General features: G+C 42.6%; 2 protein-coding genes across 2 annotated transcripts in view; one reads left to right on the top strand and one right to left on the bottom strand.

Annotated features, from left to right (window-relative positions):
- Positions 1-279: 279 nt before the first annotated feature.
- The window catches only part of LOC139298547 (collagen alpha-1(XIV) chain-like), a 117,927-nt gene continuing 99,927 nt past the window's right edge, over positions 280-18,279 (bottom strand). Inside the window, exons 37-47 of the mRNA XM_070921193.1 lie at positions 10,525-10,620; positions 10,312-10,365; positions 9,366-9,419; positions 8,607-8,660; positions 7,876-7,947; positions 5,558-5,593; positions 4,218-4,284; positions 3,842-4,030; positions 3,645-3,722; positions 3,401-3,556; positions 280-596 (exon numbers count right to left, since the gene is read on the bottom strand). Of these exons, the coding sequence (XP_070777294.1) occupies positions 304-596; positions 3,401-3,556; positions 3,645-3,722; positions 3,842-4,030; positions 4,218-4,284; positions 5,558-5,593; positions 7,876-7,947; positions 8,607-8,660; positions 9,366-9,419; positions 10,312-10,365; positions 10,525-10,620 (1,149 nt within the window). The 3' untranslated portion in view covers positions 280-303. The remainder of the gene's footprint in view (positions 597-3,400; positions 3,557-3,644; positions 3,723-3,841; positions 4,031-4,217; positions 4,285-5,557; positions 5,594-7,875; positions 7,948-8,606; positions 8,661-9,365; positions 9,420-10,311; positions 10,366-10,524; positions 10,621-18,279) is intronic.
- On the top strand, positions 13,072-17,038 carry LOC139298548 (C-type lectin domain family 6 member A-like). Its single transcript, XM_070921195.1, has 6 exons — positions 13,072-13,234; positions 14,538-14,657; positions 15,570-15,650; positions 16,113-16,255; positions 16,554-16,666; positions 16,918-17,038. Exons 1-6 carry the CDS (start codon positions 13,072-13,074, stop codon positions 17,036-17,038), a joined length of 741 nt encoding a protein of 246 aa, XP_070777296.1.

Here is an 18,279-nt window from a genome sequence, read left to right as displayed (position 1 = left end):
CCAAAAGCAAACTGTGAAATAGAAACCTGTCGAGCTCGGTCCACTTTAAAACTTTAAATCGTCTCTACTGAGACAAAAACAACAAATCCAAAGAATCAAACAACTTAAACCTGTTTTCTCAAAGTTAATTCAATAGCATAGACGAGTTAAAATAGTCCCAACCTGACACCCCCACCCCGTCCCCTCTACAATGTCCATAAGAAATCCTCTACATCAGGCACTTGTTGATTAGTCCATAACGGCTCCAAACCGCCCAATCAGAAACAGCGAGCGGCCCTCCGTCCTCCAATCACTGCAATGCTCTCATTTAATTAGTCCAGGCAGCGTCTTCGCTCCTCTCTTTAGTCTCCTCTTCGGCCCGACTCGCTCCTCCTCTCCCTCCAGGCTCCGGGCGCTGCGGTGGATGCCGGGGGACCTCAGTTCCATGTAGTCCTGGCCGAGGGCGGGGTCGTCGGGCTCCACGGGCCGCGGGGCCGGGTAGTTGGGCTGGTAGTAGCGGTAAGGGTCGTCCTCCTCCACCTCGCCGTAGTTCTGGAAGACGTTGGACGGCAGTTGGACTGCGGGGATAGCGCCGCCGTCAGTGACATCCTCACCTTCTGCGTTGCCAACCAACCAGGCAGCGAGCCAAGCCAGCACGCCCGCCAGACACGCAGACAGTCAGTGAGAGCCCAAAACAAAGATGGCCGACCCCACCGCCACCACAGGAAGCAAGGTGTTGGGTTTTGATTGGGTTAGCGAGGCAGGAAGAGGGGGCGGGGGAAGAAGGAAGGAGCAAGAGACACAGAGGAACAAGGGTTACCAAAGGTTACCGAGGGTTGCCATGGGTTACCAAGGGTTACTGAATGAGGGTTACCAAGGTTACGGACTGAAAGAGTTCAATAGAAATAGATTTTGTGCAAATGTCTCAGTTATTAGATTTGTTATCTATTAATTCACATTCAAATTGTCACAATTTAAGTAGTTTTAGGTTTTCAAATTAAAGGTGTCCAGATACTTAAGGTTAAAAAGCAGTCGTGCAGATGAGCTTTTAGGAGTTCTTCTGTGTTACAGGAGTTTGTATGAAGTCAGTGAAGCCAGTGGTTTAAAAAAGAGGCACCGGATGATCGAAATCTAGAAGAGGAAGTCGGGAGAGGAGGATCGAGTCAGTGAGAGGCTCAGTGCTGTTCAACCAGGTAAAGGTTACGTCTGACCATAACCTTCATATTTCTCAAATCCCCTGAAAAGACCAAAAGCAGCAGTGAATGTGTCTCCTAACAAGTGTTGTTGCCATGTTCCTTCATCACACACCGTCCTGCTGCCCCAAATACTCACAGCGCACCACATGTGGAGTCATCCGCCCCTGAAAATAGTCCCCAACAGATTACAGAACTATATATTCCTGAGGTGTTTTTAGAGACGTACGTCTTCAGGAGGAACCAATGGGCTGCGAGCTGAGAGCCACAGAAGTCAGACAGGATCGAGAGACGGACTGACACGCTGCTGGAGGTGGATTTGGTCTTTTCATGGGATTTTTCAGAATAACACCAGCTTCATCCTTAATGGTGGAGGTTTGCTGAAACCTCATGTGTGAATTAATTCTTTCTTAAATCACTGAGCACGGAGTGAAGGACAGCACTTTGTACCGTTTCACCTGGTTGTGATGAGACTGCCTGGTTTCATCTTTTAACATATTTTTAATTTCATTCAGGTGTCATTCTATTGAAGGTTCATTTCTGGGATTCCTGTTTTTAAGTGATGATACTGTATATTACACTATATGGAGGCAGAGAGAGCCAGAGTTGGCAGCGGTTAAAGCTACTAATCCCTGCTGTCGTCGTCAGAGTTGGTTTGTGGGCTCAGAGGTCAGTAGGAGCTGATGGCTGTGAAGAGGAAAAGTTGTAAAAGCAGGCAGACAGACAGACGGAGAGACACAAAGACAGAGGGATGGTTACAACATGCAGACGCTACTCACATGACGACCCTGCAGGCTGCGAGCTGTTCAGCACCTTTTAGGCTGCTGTGTGACCTTTAACCTCGACACACATCAAGGATTAACACGAGCATGCACTCGGCGGGTAAAGATGACTCGTGGCGGGTTTTCTTCAGACATACGTCAGAATGAATTAGAGCAGTATATTTCCAGTGTTTGTCGTGTGATGGGTTCTGCTGCCTTAACTGTGAAGCTGTTGAAATATAATTTCCCGTGTGTCTTTTTCCTTGTGAAGCGCCAAGAAAACACGCTGGAGATCAAATTAACACATAACGGATCCAAAAGCTGCCGGCAGCACCGATTCATCACCTGCAACTTTCACGCAAAGTCGTTTGTTTGCTGAGTGCTGGAGTATTTAATTAGTGATATATGTGTGAGAAAACCCTCCACGCAGCATCTTTCCAGTGACTTGTCAAACCCACACTCACAGTACAGAAACGTGTGTCATGTTAAGATGCAGAATTCAGTCAGTGGTTTGGTTTCCATGCAGATACTTTTGACCTACCAGCGACTGCAGGAGGACGAAGCCACAAGAGTCGCTTCACCCAGTTCACAACACACACGTTGTCTCACTTACTGCCTGGTACATCTACTGGTTTCGCGGCAGGTGGAGCGTTTCGGTTTAGTTTGCTGGGTTTTTGAGACCCAGTGAAATGAAAATAAAACGCTTTCCGGTTTGCTTTTGCTCTGATAAAAGTTTACATGTTGATCTGTCATGATTTGGGTGAAGTGAGCCTGTAAGGAAGTGGCTGTCTGTGCTGAGCTGATGGTTTATTTCATCACATCTTGTTGTTTGGATGTTTACAATCCCGTTCCACCAAAAACAAGCTCAACGTTTCAAATGGTATTTGAAATCGTGCAAAATCACAATGTAGTAAGCTGACTTTTCGTTTCAGAGACGCATCCTGAACACGTTCAGCAGAATTCTGCCTCCTAACAGTGACGGTATTTCAAGGCGTGAGATGGATGACTTCAACGACATGCAGCTGTTTAACTCTCAGCATCACGCAGCATTGAAAAGCTTCCACGCTCAGTCGAACCGTTCCCAGTGACCACACATTTAAACAAGCTGATGGGTTTTAAGTACGATATTTCTACAGTGAACGCTCGGCATGTGTCGTAATAAATAAAACAAGGAAGGCAAAAGGAGACCAAACGGGTCATTTATGATCTTTTATACCGAAAAAAGTGAAATGTCTGTTTGTTTTTATTACTACAACCTCTAAACGTCTGTGGCTGTACGTACACAGAGAAGGGTGGTGTAGAGTTGTAGGACGGATGACTAACAGATTAATCCAGTTAGACTGTGAGGAGAAGACATGTCAGGTGTCTTCACTGACACGTTACTGTTTATATTCACTCATTTTTGATCAAACTGGTCTGAAGACTGCCGTACTTTTATTATTTATGTATTTAAGGGCCCCTACGTACCTCCAACATTGTAGCCCACACAGGAGTTCTGGTCGCAGTAGCCCGGAGGCCCAGCAGAGCCGACGGGTCCAGGGACCCCGGGTCGACCAGGGGTTCCAGGATTTCCAGGTCGCCCTGAGGGACCCTGGCTGCCAGGTCTGCCCTGCCCTTGGGCACCTGGGAGGGGAGGAGGAATTCGTTAAAAATGATCTGGAAGACCAGATTGAGAACCTGGAATGGCACGGTACGGCTTGGTTTCATTTACCGGGGGGTCCTGGAGGTCCTCTGGGGCCTTGGACTCCAATACCTTGAGATCCTTTCTCACCCTTTTCTCCTGGTTGACCTGGACACACACACACACACACAGGTAACACATTACAGTAACATGTTGTAATGTTGAAATTATAGCTGGTTCTGAGTCAGTTCTGAGTCTCCTGTTTAAACTCTGACGGTCTCCTTCACCTCTTTCTCCTGGTTGCCCGTTCTGTGCGTTCTGTCCTGGGAAGCCAGGTCTTCCTGGGGGTCCCTGTTCTCCCTGGGCCCCTGGAGATCCCTGTCTGCCGGGCTCTCCTGGGGGTCCTGGCACAGTGCGGATGGACACTGGGGGACTGGGTGCGTGGTTCAGGATGGAGTTGTAGCGAGCCATGTGGCCTGAAAACAGGGAAAGTTTATACTCACATTAACACTTCTACACATGTGAAGTTCCTCACTGACTAAACATTCTTAGCCACCAACACTAAACCAGAACCTGATCCTAAAACCCTTAGACCTCAAGTCTTAGACCTCCTTTGAGGCAGAGACTGAAGCTGAGAAACACGCAGCGTGTGTTTTTACTCACTCTGAATCAGCTGCTCGCAGACCTGCCGGGCGATGGCCTGAACTGATGCTGTCGACTGGAGGTCACCCTGGAGACACACAAGCATAAGTACTGTAATACAAACAAAAGTATGTTAATTACGTTACAAATATACATTTACAAAGGAACAGTTCTATACCATCGATTAAAGACGCAATGTGTTTGCGTTTGCCAACAGAGGCCGAGCTTGTTCTCAAACAGGGAGTACGAATGTTTCTTAAATCATTCTTTTTTTGTATTGTGTTTGGTTCGTGAGCTGTTGCCAGAGCTGCTGCATCAACGTCTAACATGTTTACATACTGCTGATGTTGTGACCACAGACATCTTATTCTGTCATGTTGTCTGTGTGAACTTATACGCAGCTTTACATCTGCAGATTTACATGAAATAATAAATGTCATGTGTACACAAACCCACCTGTTTTTCTGCTCTGGTGTACCACATTAAACACACTCAAACACACACATCTGTTCCCCACATGTGACACCAGTTGAGCTGTTATGACCAAAACTAACTGTTGCTCTGAGTTTTTCCCTCAAAGAAAAGAATAAAACATCTAACCATCGCCTCCAGCTGCTGCTGTTAATTGAGCATTTACTGAAACTCTCGAGTAATCTAAATTCAACCACGGCAGGGAAAGCCTTTAACACTTAATTTCACTGCTTAATCACACTTAATCTCAAGAATGCATTTTTTTCTCTTTTGATATCTGCTGTGGTTGAAGTTATTGAGCTCAGATAAACGGGAGCCTGTGATGAAGTTGAAAGCTTTCCAGGATTCACAAACAAACAAAAACTTTGGAAATACTCACATTTAGCTTCTGGCAACGTGAAGCACAAACACTACACCTGATGTAAGATTTAGTTATTGTCATCACAGCACTGATTACAGTACCTTTTATTACAGTACTGCTTGAGGATCCTTTGGTCCTGCGCATAAAATCCTTTGTACTATTTTCACTCACTGTGTTCTCCAAATTTAACTACCTAACTCTATTCAGAGCAGGCAAAGAACTTAACTTAACAGTTAACTTTACTGTGAAATTTTCAACTCCAGCGAACACGTCTTCCCAGTTTGAGGCACCTTGAGTGAATCTTCAGGCCTGTTTGCCTCCATGTTTGTATTTCCATTGACTTTATTTGCATTTTGTCCGAACAAACCTTTAAAATGGGACGTTTTAAAAATGAGCACTCACCTTCCTGTGAGTAGTGAAAAACCAAACACTGTTTAATTGTTTTAGCTTCGTCATGTTCTGATAAAAAGACATCACGATGTGCTGGTGAGTAAAAGAGCAGAGCTACTTAATGGACAGAGCAACGTACCCGTTCACCTTTCTCCCCCTTGCCTCCAGGAGAACCCTGCAACAGAAAAGAATCAATGAAAAGAGGAAAAACCAACAGAGACGTGTGCAGGATTTAACCTGGACCATGGTACAGTCCTCAGGTTGAAAAAAGAATGAACACATGCAGCAAAGGACTCTCCATCAACTTGATCATCTGTCACTGCAAGAAGACGTTCTCTCTTCACCTCAACACAACACAAATCCTCGGACACATCTTTCTTCCTGCCTTTTCTTGACCCACTTTGATTAATTCAGGACCTCGTGGATATGTGGCTTTGAATGTTGCAGCCTTGATTATTGCTTACTGATTACTGTAAAAGCTACAAACATGCAGTAAACAGAGCGCTGACTGAAGACTGGTGACTTTTGTCCAACACTGCATGAATGAGAAATGTGTTGCCTTCATCGGACAAAGGCCAAGCTTGTAAAACACACAACAGACGGTAAAAGCCTCAGAAATGTCCGCTTTAATCTCGACAAACTGTTCTTCAACGCTGCATTTGAGCCATTAAAAAAACAATCTTCATGCAGACAGTGCCATTACCAAAAACTGAACTATATTTTCCTCCGGTAATTTCACATTAGAACCTGCAATTGACAGTAGTGTGGTAATTAGTCAAGGAGGGCTCTTTGCAGTCCACCCACGTATCTGTAATTACATGCTTGACAACATTTTTTCACAGCGATGCAAAGTAATTTGTCAGCAGTTTGTGTCGCCTCCCACAGAATCTCATTTCGTCTTTGGCGGTGCAGTCGAAATGTGATTTCTCAGGATGGTTTTGTGCAGGGACATAAACTCCTTCAGAGGAACGTCAACCCCCACCTCACACTCCTCATCCTCTCCTTCCTCACAGACAAAGACCACAACCACATCCACCGGGGCACCACCGCGAGGTCATCTCACCAGTCCTGTTCACCCTGTACACAGACGACTGCAGGAGATCAGATCCTGAGACGCTGAACATCAAGTACTCTGACCACACAGGCATCACCGACACCACTAACTCCAACAGCCTCATCAGAGAGGAAATCCACAGTAGGGTGGAGTGCAGGGTGGCGGAAGAACCACTACCTGGACCTAAATCCCAGAAAAACTAAAGGAATGCTGGTGGATTTCAGGAGGGACCAGCACACTGCCCCCTACTCTGGAGGTACAGGTCCAGACAATAGAGTGCGTTGAGAAGTTTACCATCGATCTCCAAGAGCCAACATCGCCTGCTCTTCCTCAGGAAGATGAGGAAGCTCCAGGTCCAGCCATCAGTCCTGCAGGCGTCCTACAGATCCTCATCCATCCATCATCTATAGGAAACTGCCTCACAAATAGCTGAAGACACCCCACACACCCTCAACACCTTCTACAACCTCATGACCCCTGGACGCCGATATAGATCCCTGCCCCTAAGAACCAGAAGGGCCACATCTCCATCCGTCTCCTGAACTCTTAACCTCCCCCATCCCCACCTGTTCCCGTCAGGGATAACGGACTGATGGACACAGTGTGGTATTAGTACGTTTACTGCAGTAAAGGACCTGAATACTTCTTCCACCGCTGGTATACACAGATACTAAGCTAGAAGGGAGCACCAGGGGGAGTGCTGTTCCCAACCTGCTTTGGTTATGGTGACTCCTGAATACTTGACCCAGTTCTCTACAGCCTCCTCTACACAACACATTCCAGCCAGAACTCCTTTTGTACAGCGCTATCTTACGACAGCGAGACATTTCAGAGAGAGTTAGCCAGCAGCAGGAGCTTGAGGAGCCCCCAGAATTCTAATTAACTAGTTTAGTTCACTGATTCTGAATCTTTTATTTCTCCAAACCCTAGTTGACGTACAAAGCTGGAAACTGAGATTAGTTCTAACCGATCCTGTAAAAAGCGTTCACAGAGGGATTATGGGACTAACTGCTTCTGACAGAGAAAAGAAAGCAAGGATTTGTACTCCATCTTTGTTTAGCAGTGAAGTATTAGTTTTGTCAAAGGAAAGTTTTTAGGAAGACAGGTTGTGGCTCTGACAGGAGTTTTCCCCCCTAAAATGGTCTGCTCAGGTGTCAACATGAATACACTGCTCTGTGTGTGCCAGACAGGCCCGTGGACCTTCAGACCGAACAGGAAGCTGTTAATCCTGCCGACAGACACTCTGCTGGTCTGACAGACTCTGCTGAGCCTGACTGACACGACTTCCTGCCTCTTGTCCACATTTGTGCAGCAGCTTTTATCAGTGTTACAGGAGTAAACCCAGACTGGGTAGGAGAGAGGTTAATGAGAAGAAGCAACTCTATTGTATCGTCTCGACTCACCGGTGGTCCCAGTTCTCCCTGTTTTCCTGGAGGGCCTGTGTTACCTGGGGCCCCTGGTGCTCCTGGAGTCCCCTGTAGAGACATGAACAGATATGAGGAGGAAGACATACTTACACACAGCGCCAAGAAGAAGTATATGCAAAAAGCTAAACATAAACATGCAGGTATTATGTATAAAATATGTATAAATATAGTGTTTTTTATATTTTTGACAGGTATCGTCTTTTTCCACAGCAGCCTTCCAATCGGTCCAAAACAAGAATCATTTAATTTGATGCAAAAATTCATCCACTGTGGTTTTTCTCTGACCTCACAAACATTCACTACATATTCTGCAGTTCACATTTCACACAGCAGTGGATGTAAACTGAGAGCAGATTATCCTGTCACTGTATTTTCATAATCAACTGAACTGATGTGTTTTTGCTTGATTCTCCACTGGCCTGTTACAACCGGGTTGGAGAGCTGCAGTTTGACTTTGACAAGACTTTGATGTGATTTACAGGATCTTGATGAAGACAGTGTCCAGTCTGCAGCTTCTCTTTTGTCTTCACTGTAATCAACTTAAAGCACCTTCAGTTGACATTATCACTGGATTCAAAATCAAATCTTCCCAAAAAAAGAACCAGAGGCAGGACAGTAACCTGCAACTCTGTCCGGTTCAGCTGCCACAAATACACATTTGTGTGTACACAAACTAACAAACACAACAGATAAACAACGTCACTCACGATGGTTCCAGATGGACCCTGTCTGCCCGGCGGGCCGTCTTTGCCTGGCAGTCCCTGTGGAGAAGTCCACAAGTGACTAAAATGTTGGTGTTTGTGTGTATAAAGTGTTCAGGTGATGTCCCAGTTATTCATCTCATCTGATGTTTTCATTGCTCACCTTGTTGGCTTTGATTTGGTTTCACTGGTAAAAATATTTAGTAAATCCATTTTGAAAAGAGCTGACTGAAAACTATAATTACTAGTAGAAGAAGTATTAGCAGCAGGAAAAGCAGGGTTTTCTACTGCTACCATTACAACCACTGAGACTTGCACAGTTACACTGCACTTGTGAAGTGATGGAGTGGATTTAATAGTAGTCATTGGTGTTGGAGTAGTAGTCATAGTAATAGAAGTAATAGTAGCAAAAGTAGTATTAGTAGTAATGGTAGTATTTCCAATAGATGCAATAGAAGCACTGTTGATGTATCAGATGCACTGGTAGAAGCTGTAGTAGTAATAGTAATGGTAGTGGTAAAAGTAGAGGTAGAAGTAGTATTAGTAACCAAACTGTTACCAGTTACAGCAGTAAGAGTTATTGTACTATGACCAGTATCAGCATTAGTACTGTAGTATCAACAAGGGTTGTAGCAGTAGAAGTATCTGTACTAATTGTAGCATCAATCATCAGTCAGCTGCAGTATGAAATGAAATGATTCACTACCTCTGCAGAGGTGTCAGTGTTGGTGTTGACAGTATTATATATAATATGAGGGGACTCACTCTGGATCCTGCAGGTCCTTCTCTGCCCGGAGATCCAGCTCTGCCAGGAATTCCCTGAAACACCGAGAGGAGAGCAGAGGTCACTGCAGGTCTACAGCTTCACAAAAAATGACATCAGCATTTAAAAAACTGGACACATGTGACTGTTTGAGCAGCACACCCCCTTTTTCAGGGGTACAAAACGTGGTTTTCTTAATGCTCCTTGACTTGGAGTGGTTCGGACGTGTATCTTAGAACTACAATGTCCCTGGTTGGAGTCCAGCTGGGGACCTTTGTTGCACTGCTGCCAGTAGACGCAAAAATGAACTCTTCCTACAAACTGTGTTGCTGCACAAACTGTCAGATTGGATCTCGCTGAAGTGTCACACACTCGGGGAAGAGAAATAGATTTGAACCACAGAAATCAATGTAATTGTAATGTATGTTACAGCAAATTCCTTGTAATGTATGTTACTTGGCAATAAACAGTTTCTGATTCTGATTCTGATTCTGATTCTGATCAACCTTTAGCAAATGGCATTATTCAAAATCTGACAACTATTTGCTTCCAAAAGGTCATATTAGTCCCAGTCATTTACAGTCGAGCAGTAATTACTTGTGGGAGGCTCTTTCAAAGCAACAGACCTTTCTGGAACAGCACACCGCCCAATGTTCTGTCACTCACAATGTTCATTCATTTGTATCTCTGACTAAAACACAGCTCGCCATTGACCCAAACCACGTTTTGATGAGGTGAGCAGCTACGAGCTACTGTAGATGTTTGGTGTCTTATTAACATGAGCCTGATTTGATGACAATTAATGATTACTAAGTACCACACAAAATGTACAATATTCACATGTATGACGCGCATGTCCATCATGTAGACCTTACAATAATCCCAAATTAAACGTTATATTACTTTAACCAAACATGTCTTTGTACGTTAAATTCACATGTCCATTACCTGTGTTCCTTGTTGTCCAGCCTCACCTTTCTGTCCTCTCTCACCTGGAGCCCCCTGCAGATAAAAACGTATACTTTATTTTCCTGTTTGTATGTACAGTATGTTGTTGATATAACAGGGAATATAGTAAATAATAAAGTTAATTTTCAAAATAAAAATGGAGAAACTTAAAGAGAACTGAGATCTGGGGAATCATTTTATGTGTCGTCTTACTGGGGGTCCTATGATGGAGCGTCCACTGGGTCCCTGTGGTCCTTGGGGTCCCTGAGGTCCTGGTACTCCTGTATCACCTACTGGACCGGTCGGCCCCTGGAGAGAGAGAGAGAGAGAGATGCAGAAAGAGTGTTAAAGACAGACCGTCATGTTGACTAATGTGTAGTCCTGTATATCCACTGGCTTCCACTGGTCATGTGGAACACTGTCCTGAAGACTTCCTGTTGATTGGCTAACCTCAACAGTTTAACACTCTTCTTGTACCGTGACATCCAAGACGAACCCGGTTACGCCGGGTTCAGACGACACAATGTTTTTGTCTGTTAAGATGATCACTGTGTCAGATTACGCGATTATAGAGTCATAAATTCTTGCCGTGACTCGACCGAGAGACATGACAGACGGAGGACCAACCATAGCTTGCAGTCTTTCATGACCTTCATGAAGTCATTGGGAAGAGGTTGTTAGGGACCAACATCTGGGAACAAGAATGTAAAGGTGTGTGTAAGATACTGGGTGTCTCAGAAAGATGACCTCCGCCATGTTTACAGAGCGCTAAAACAATTCTGACACGCTCATCTTTTTGTCGGGTGTCGTGTGGCGTCCCAGATGTGCCGTTGGTTGTCATCCCCTATGATACACGGGATAAAACTGACGGCCATCTTCGTTTCCAGCGCCCCCAACGTCTGTCGGGTCGGGCTGTTGCCGGGCTGATATCGTCTAGTCTGAACGCGGAATTACACGTTACTGAAAAGCAGAGTGTAAAAAGTATTTCAGCAGACAGCAACAGCAGAGTCAACCCATGTTGGGACGTGCACCACTAACGGTCCTCCTTCCAAACACATCACATCCACACTCAGTGCAAACAGGTGAGTTTCCACACACTGGAGAATACCATCAATGATAAGACGAGTCAAGCGACTCACATGTATGTGCCTACATGTCTGTGTGCGTGTCTTTCAGTGTTCACTGAACAATTCGACTCTGATTTTAACAAGACATCAGTGCAACATGATGTGTGTGTTGTGTCGCTGCTGGGCTGAAGATTAATATTAATTTGTTTTTCTGAATCCCTGTACACAATCTAAATATGAAGTACTGAATCTGAAATGTTTTGTCCCACCACATTCTGAACTTGGGTTTTGGTTGAAGAGGTTGAAGCCACTGATCTCGGATCCTGAATGAACTTGCAGTCTGCTGCTCTACCACACGAGGGCAGCAGCATGTTCATATTAACCCTCCTCTGTGCTGCCCTCCTCACTGACGGCAGACTCTTCTTGACTTTGGAATAAATAAAAAATGTCATTTCACTTTCTGAAACTCTTCTTCTATGGTGTATATCCCAGTTGAAAGACATAAAGACACTAAATGTGGAGCTCAAGAGGAGTGTCAGTCCAGAATTCATTTTATGGGCGAGCACGAGAACTGCCTACATGATCTTATACCAATTATGCCTAATGTAAACCCTGTGGGTGGGGCCGGGTCCACAGCACACTTCATCTGCAAGGAAAATGGACACACACCAATAATGGATCCAACCGATGGATCTGTGAGAAACAGATCTTTCTCAGTTTCCTGGTGACATGCAGGCCAACATGTGTTCCACGTCACTGTGATGTAATGTGCTTGATGATTTACCACACTTCTTGCTGCCCTCCCTTAAAAACTACATAATAAAGGCAAACTTGAGTAATGCACTTAATGTTCTCATAAGTACAAAATGTTCAGAAACACACATACTGGCTTTTCTGGTATTCTTAGGTTCATGCACTGTGGCGCATAAAGCTGCTTTTACATTTTTGTGTTTCTTTTGATTTGGCCTGATGGTGGCAGTAATGAAAACATCAGGGTGTCATTTTCAGGACAATCTGCCCTGCAGTAGTGAGCGTACTGTATGTTGTTAAATCGTGGATTGGTCTAATACGTTTTTCCAAAGCAGGATATGTATTTTAATTCATCTTTTTTTAAGTGACGGATAAGAACTAAACACTACAACTTCGTTGGAAAACAGTTTCAGTTTCTCTATGAGACAATGGGAAATAACAGAGCAAAGTGACATTTCCTCTTTTGGCCAAAGTGTTAATTTGCTGTGTGTGTGTGTGTGTGTGTGTGTGCCAGTCAACCATGAATGTGTGAATAACAGTGGGTAGATCACAAACCTTGTATCTCCAAACTCTCTCCTTTTTATTTTACAGCCATGTATTTATAGTTTGTCTAAGTTTGTTTCATAAATCCAAACACTGGAAGATGGAGTCTCCTAGCTGATGTTAAGAAAACTACCAAACGAGAGTTTTTTATCCCAAAGAGTCAAAAGAATAAAAAGGGTGTATGTGTGTTTCTTTGCATGCTGCTACTTCCTGTATGTTTTCTACTGAAACCAGACAGAAGCAGGGGCAAAAAACACTGACAGCAGAAGTTATTTGTACCATAGTTAGTACTGCATATTATAGTAGTACACATTAAAATTGTACAGCAGCATAGTAACCAATCAACACAGTGCAGTAAGAGTAAGTTAAGTGCAGCTACTGTTCAATTGTCTCTCTCACGATGTCCTCAGATATTTATGCCAAACCAGATTTCTTAACGACGATGAGATACAACAGAAAGGTGCAAGAAGACAAAGCAGAGTGGGAGGAAAGAGAGGTGGATATCTACGAGAGTGCAGACGTTATCAGAGATGATCACAATGATTTTCAGTCACACGAAGGAGGTAAGTGATAAATTATATTCAATATTATGAAAAAATAATGCTTTAATTTTAAACTTTCATGTTGGACGATCAGCCCATCAGCATCTATGTTTGTTTCTATTTTTCCACATGTGCCGTCTGAACCCTTGTGTTTTGCAGATGTTTCTTGTAATCAGTTATGTTCCGCCAAAAAAAGGAACCAGATCTCTCTGGTCAAAGTTGTTTCGAACACAACTCGGATCCATTATTTCATTGTTTTTGGCATCATTTTGATATAATTATTATTATCAATACAGAGCCGAGAGAGAGAGAGACTATTACCAACAACAGAGAGAGAGAGAGACTATTACCAACAACAGAGAGAGAGAGACACTATTACCAACAACAGAGAGAGAGAGAGAGAGAGAGAGACTATTTCCAACAACAGGGAGAGAGAGAGAGAGAGAGAGAGACTATTACCAACAACAGGGAGAGACTATTACCAACAACAGAGAGAGAGAGAGAGAGACTATTACCAACAACAGGGAGAGAGAGAGAGAGAGAGAGACTATTACCAACAACAGAGAGAGAGAGAGACTATTACCAACAACAGGGGGAGAGAGAGAGAGAGAGAGAGAGACTATTACCAACAACAGAGAGGGAGAGAGAGACTATTACCAACAAGAGAGAGAGAGAGACTATTACCAACAACAGAGAGACAGAGAGAGAGACTATTACCAACAACAGAGAGAGAGAGAGACTATTACCAACAACAGAGAGAGAGAGAGACTATTACCAACAACCGAGAGAGAGAGAGAGAGAGAGAGAGAGAGAGAGAGAGAGAGACTATTACCAACAACCGAGAGAGAGAGAGAGAGAGAGAGAGAGAGACTATTCCCAACAACAGAGAGAGAGAGAGAGAGAGACTATTCCCAACAACAGAGAGAGAGAGAGAGACTATTACCAACAACAGGGAGAGAGAGAGAGAGAGAGAGACTATTACCAACAACAGAGAGAGAGAGAGAGAGAGAGAGACAGAGAGAGAGAGAGAGAGAGAGAGAGAGACAGAGAGAGAGAGAGAGTATTACCACCAACAGAGAGAGAGAGACACAAGTTCACATTTGTTTTACATCAAAATAATATTTGGCTTACATAACGAATAATAAAATAATAATGATTTGTTTGAAAGGCTCCATTTCACAGTTGTGTACAGATGTCACCAACCACAGATCAAAGCAATGAAGCTACAGAGTAAATGTTATCGTATCAGACATGGATGACAGGAAAAAGCTAAGATAACATCTTCCTTTCATGAACCTGCTCTCTGTGTGCTCTGCCACTTCAGGACAGCACTCTGAGGATCATCGTCCAGCCGTCCAGAGAAGGCCTTTCAGTGCCGCAGCACTCTGTCTAGGACTGCTCTGCCTTCTCCTGATAACTGGAATCATCCTCTTATCCATACATTGTAAGATAAAATACAACACGCCACAACAAGTGAGAACCAAACTCAACCAAACCTAAACTTGGTACAACTACTGTGTGTCTATGAAGAGCATTGATTACATTTTCCCACCAAAGGTTGCTCAGTTATACTAAAATGGACTTCCTGGTCCTCCACAAGCATATCTAAAGATACAGGCTATTTGTAGCATTATTAAATAAAATAATATTACTGTGATTGGTTGGCAATATTGCTAGTTCCGCTCAGGAGTACCAGACTTTGAAACACAAACACCACAACATTCAGCTGAAGCTAAGACTTAGAGAGAAGAGTTATAAAACTCCAGCGGGTCTCTTGGTCCTAGTGGCATGTTGGTTTATTGCTGGTGTTGTGTCTCAGCAGCAAACCAACATGCGACTACCAGAGCGCATCGTTCTGCCACGGCTCAACAAGGAAACACTGTCAACAAAGAGGGAACATCGTACTAAAAACACACAAGCTCAGACTAATGAAGCCTCATGTGAGCTTGAACTTAAACATACATTTTTGCACACAACAAAGACTGTTATGTCCCTAATTTTTCTTCGGAGGGGATCACTTCAGAGCCAGTCCTGAGAGGAGGAATGATGAAGGTTAACTAAACATTCATTCTTTCAGTGAGCATTCAGAACACCCCATTTCACCATATTTAAGCACAATCACTTGATGTTGTTGATCTGCTTCTTGGTTCTAGTTCACACTTCAGCTAGCAGGTCAGTTATCCAGCAGTTACAACACCTCCACATACACTGCAGGTACATCAAATAACTGAATTCCAGTTTGAAATAGTGAGAGTGACATTTAATCATGCACTAGAAATAACTTTGTCTTTAGTTTAAAGAAGAATGATTTGGTGCTGTTGGTCCGTTTCTTATGTTGTTCTCAACAATATTTTAGTCACTTTGGAAAAAGACCAGCTGCAGAACAGATACGACAAACTGAGCAACAACTACAGCCAGCTCCAGGGGAAGATTTCAGGTAGGAGAGGTTTCAGAACAAATGAGCAAACACTATGATACACACACTGCCTATTAAGCATACGTCTCAACATATTGTCCTACTGTTTAATTTATTGTTGTTTTTCTCAAGTTATGGCAGTCAACAACAGTCAGTTACAGAGCAGTTATGAAACACTGAGTAAAAATCACAGCCAGTTACGGGATGAAGTGAAGCAGCTGAAGGACAAAATTGAAGGTGAGATAAGTTTAAAAACTAACAGTGAACACCAAGATTATATAGTAGTATATATATTTACATGATATAACTTGACTGTGCCTTGACTTTTAATCATAACTGTTGCTGTTGAACTGCTATGTGGATATTTCTGTTATAGTATTTACAGACATTACATACATACATTAAAGATCTAAACTACAAGTCTTATCAATTTGACACTAAATGACGTGAAATCTATCTTTAAAACACTTGTTTGACACAAAGGGAAGTGGTGTCCTGAAGGATGGAAGAGGTTTGGATGCAGTTGTTACTTTAAATCCAACGAGCAGAAAACTTGGGATGACAGCAGAACTGACTGTCAGGACAAAGGAGCACATCTGGTGATCATCAACGACAAAGATGAACAGGTGAGCGTGTGATCTGTTACTTGTGTTTTGGACCCGCTTCCTGTCTTGACCCCGTTCATTGTCTTCAGTGTGTTTTTTGTAGGTTATTGTCCAAAATGACAGTGATTAAAAAACAAAAACTACAGTCATGATGTTACATGAATTATTAGCCCATACCAAACTGTAAGTGTTTCTGATTCATGCTCCATGGACAAACTGAAAAGCTGCAACAGATTTTCTTTTTCCTTCTGACGTTTACAACAATAGAAATACTGAATTATAAACGGAGAAATGATTATCGTCTCTTCTAAACTGCTAGAAATTTGTCATTGAGCTGAATATGTATGGAGAGTCCTGGATTGGTCTCATGGAAAAATGGACAACAACAGGATGGCAATGGGAATGGGTGGACAGATCACCGCTGACAGAAATGTGAGTTTTTTTGTTTCCATCACAATTCCATTTGTCACTAAAATAAATATGTTTTAAAAAGTAGGAGAAAAACAAAAAAATAATAACTTTATATACAATACAAATAATATCGATTTACTAAACTGAATTATGTGTTAAACAAGTTATTGGTAATAATAATTACCGATAATATAAATATTTGTGAAGTGAAATTCAACGGTTTACTTCAAATTGAAAATAATCAGGAGAAGTACATTTCATTTGTCCTACAGGTTCTGGGCTACTGGATCACCACAGCAGCCCAGGAACCACCGCGCTGCATGCTGCAATCAACAAGGACAATGGACACAAAGACAATATTATTATTATAAGAACTGGATCTGTGAGAAATAGATTTCCTGTATTCTTTGATGAAAGAGGGACGTGAAGTGTTGTCAAATCAGACCAATTCAAATTGTACATTTATTCAGTTGTTTATTGTGTGTTGCATGCTACATAACCTGGATTACATAGATACTGTTTCTCTGCTGTCATCCACACAACATGTGCACTTATTTACTCAGTAGCCCTAAAGGGAAATTACAATCAAAGTAAAGAAAAACATGGAATCACAGGCTGTCTTTACTTTGGTTTAGTTGAGTAATATGTTTGTGTTCAGTTAGATCTGTCTGTGTTTATTGTGTGAAATTAATGCCACTGTTGCCAAAACTTCATGTCCCCAACCTGCCCAATAATAGCTGGCTTTCACCACAATCCTCATCTTAAACATTTACACTTTTAAAGTCATTTAAAGGTCTCACATCTGGATTCAATGCAGATGCAATTTAGAACACATTTTAATGAAATCAAACCCTGTTTTTGATACTATTTATGGTCTCAAGTACCATTTTATCTCATTGATACCAGCCTCACTGCTTGTTACTGTTCTCTTTACACCGTGTCAGAGCTGTATCAAGTTACTGCTCATGCAAACGAAACATGTTCTACTGCTTCACATCTCTGCTGCCAAAACAAGGAGCAAAGTGTATTCAGGTTTGCTTAGTTTGCTTCACTAAAGGTATTAATTCATTAGGTTTGGTTGTGTTGTGATGTCAAAGTGAAAAAAGTTTTAAACATTTACATGTAATGCTCAACTATCTAGAGAGAATGGTGGAAATGTGATTCTTACTTTTATCCCTTCAAACACAACTTGCCTCATTACTAAACAGTTCCAGTGAAGATTCATGTTGTTAAAGTGTAAGTTAAAAGCAGACTGAACATGATAGCTGCTATATTATGTACTGTATGGCAACATCTTTTGATGGTACAAAAATTTAAATCATTTCGTGGAATATATCATCATGTTTCCACATCAACGGTGAAAAACATGTTCCGGCGTGTCAAACATGATTACCCAAAAACGAACGCGATAAAAACAACCAGCTGCTTGCTAATCTGATGCAGACAAATTTATATATATATATATATGTATATATATATATTTAACACAACTTTAACAACATGGTTCATTGCACTGCTCCAGACCGCAGAACATCCTCAAAGAGTGAAACAGGCTTCTATTTCCTTTAACTGAAGGGAGACGTTTTGTAAAGCCTGTATTTCTATAAGCAGTACTGCATTCACTTCATCTAAGG

This window comes from Enoplosus armatus, chromosome 16 (genome assembly GCF_043641665.1).
Source record: "Enoplosus armatus isolate fEnoArm2 chromosome 16, fEnoArm2.hap1, whole genome shotgun sequence".
Classification (NCBI taxonomy): domain Eukaryota; kingdom Metazoa; phylum Chordata; class Actinopteri; order Centrarchiformes; family Enoplosidae; genus Enoplosus; species Enoplosus armatus.
Note: the sequence above shows the minus strand (reverse complement) of the source record. Positions and strands in the feature narration are given on the sequence as shown.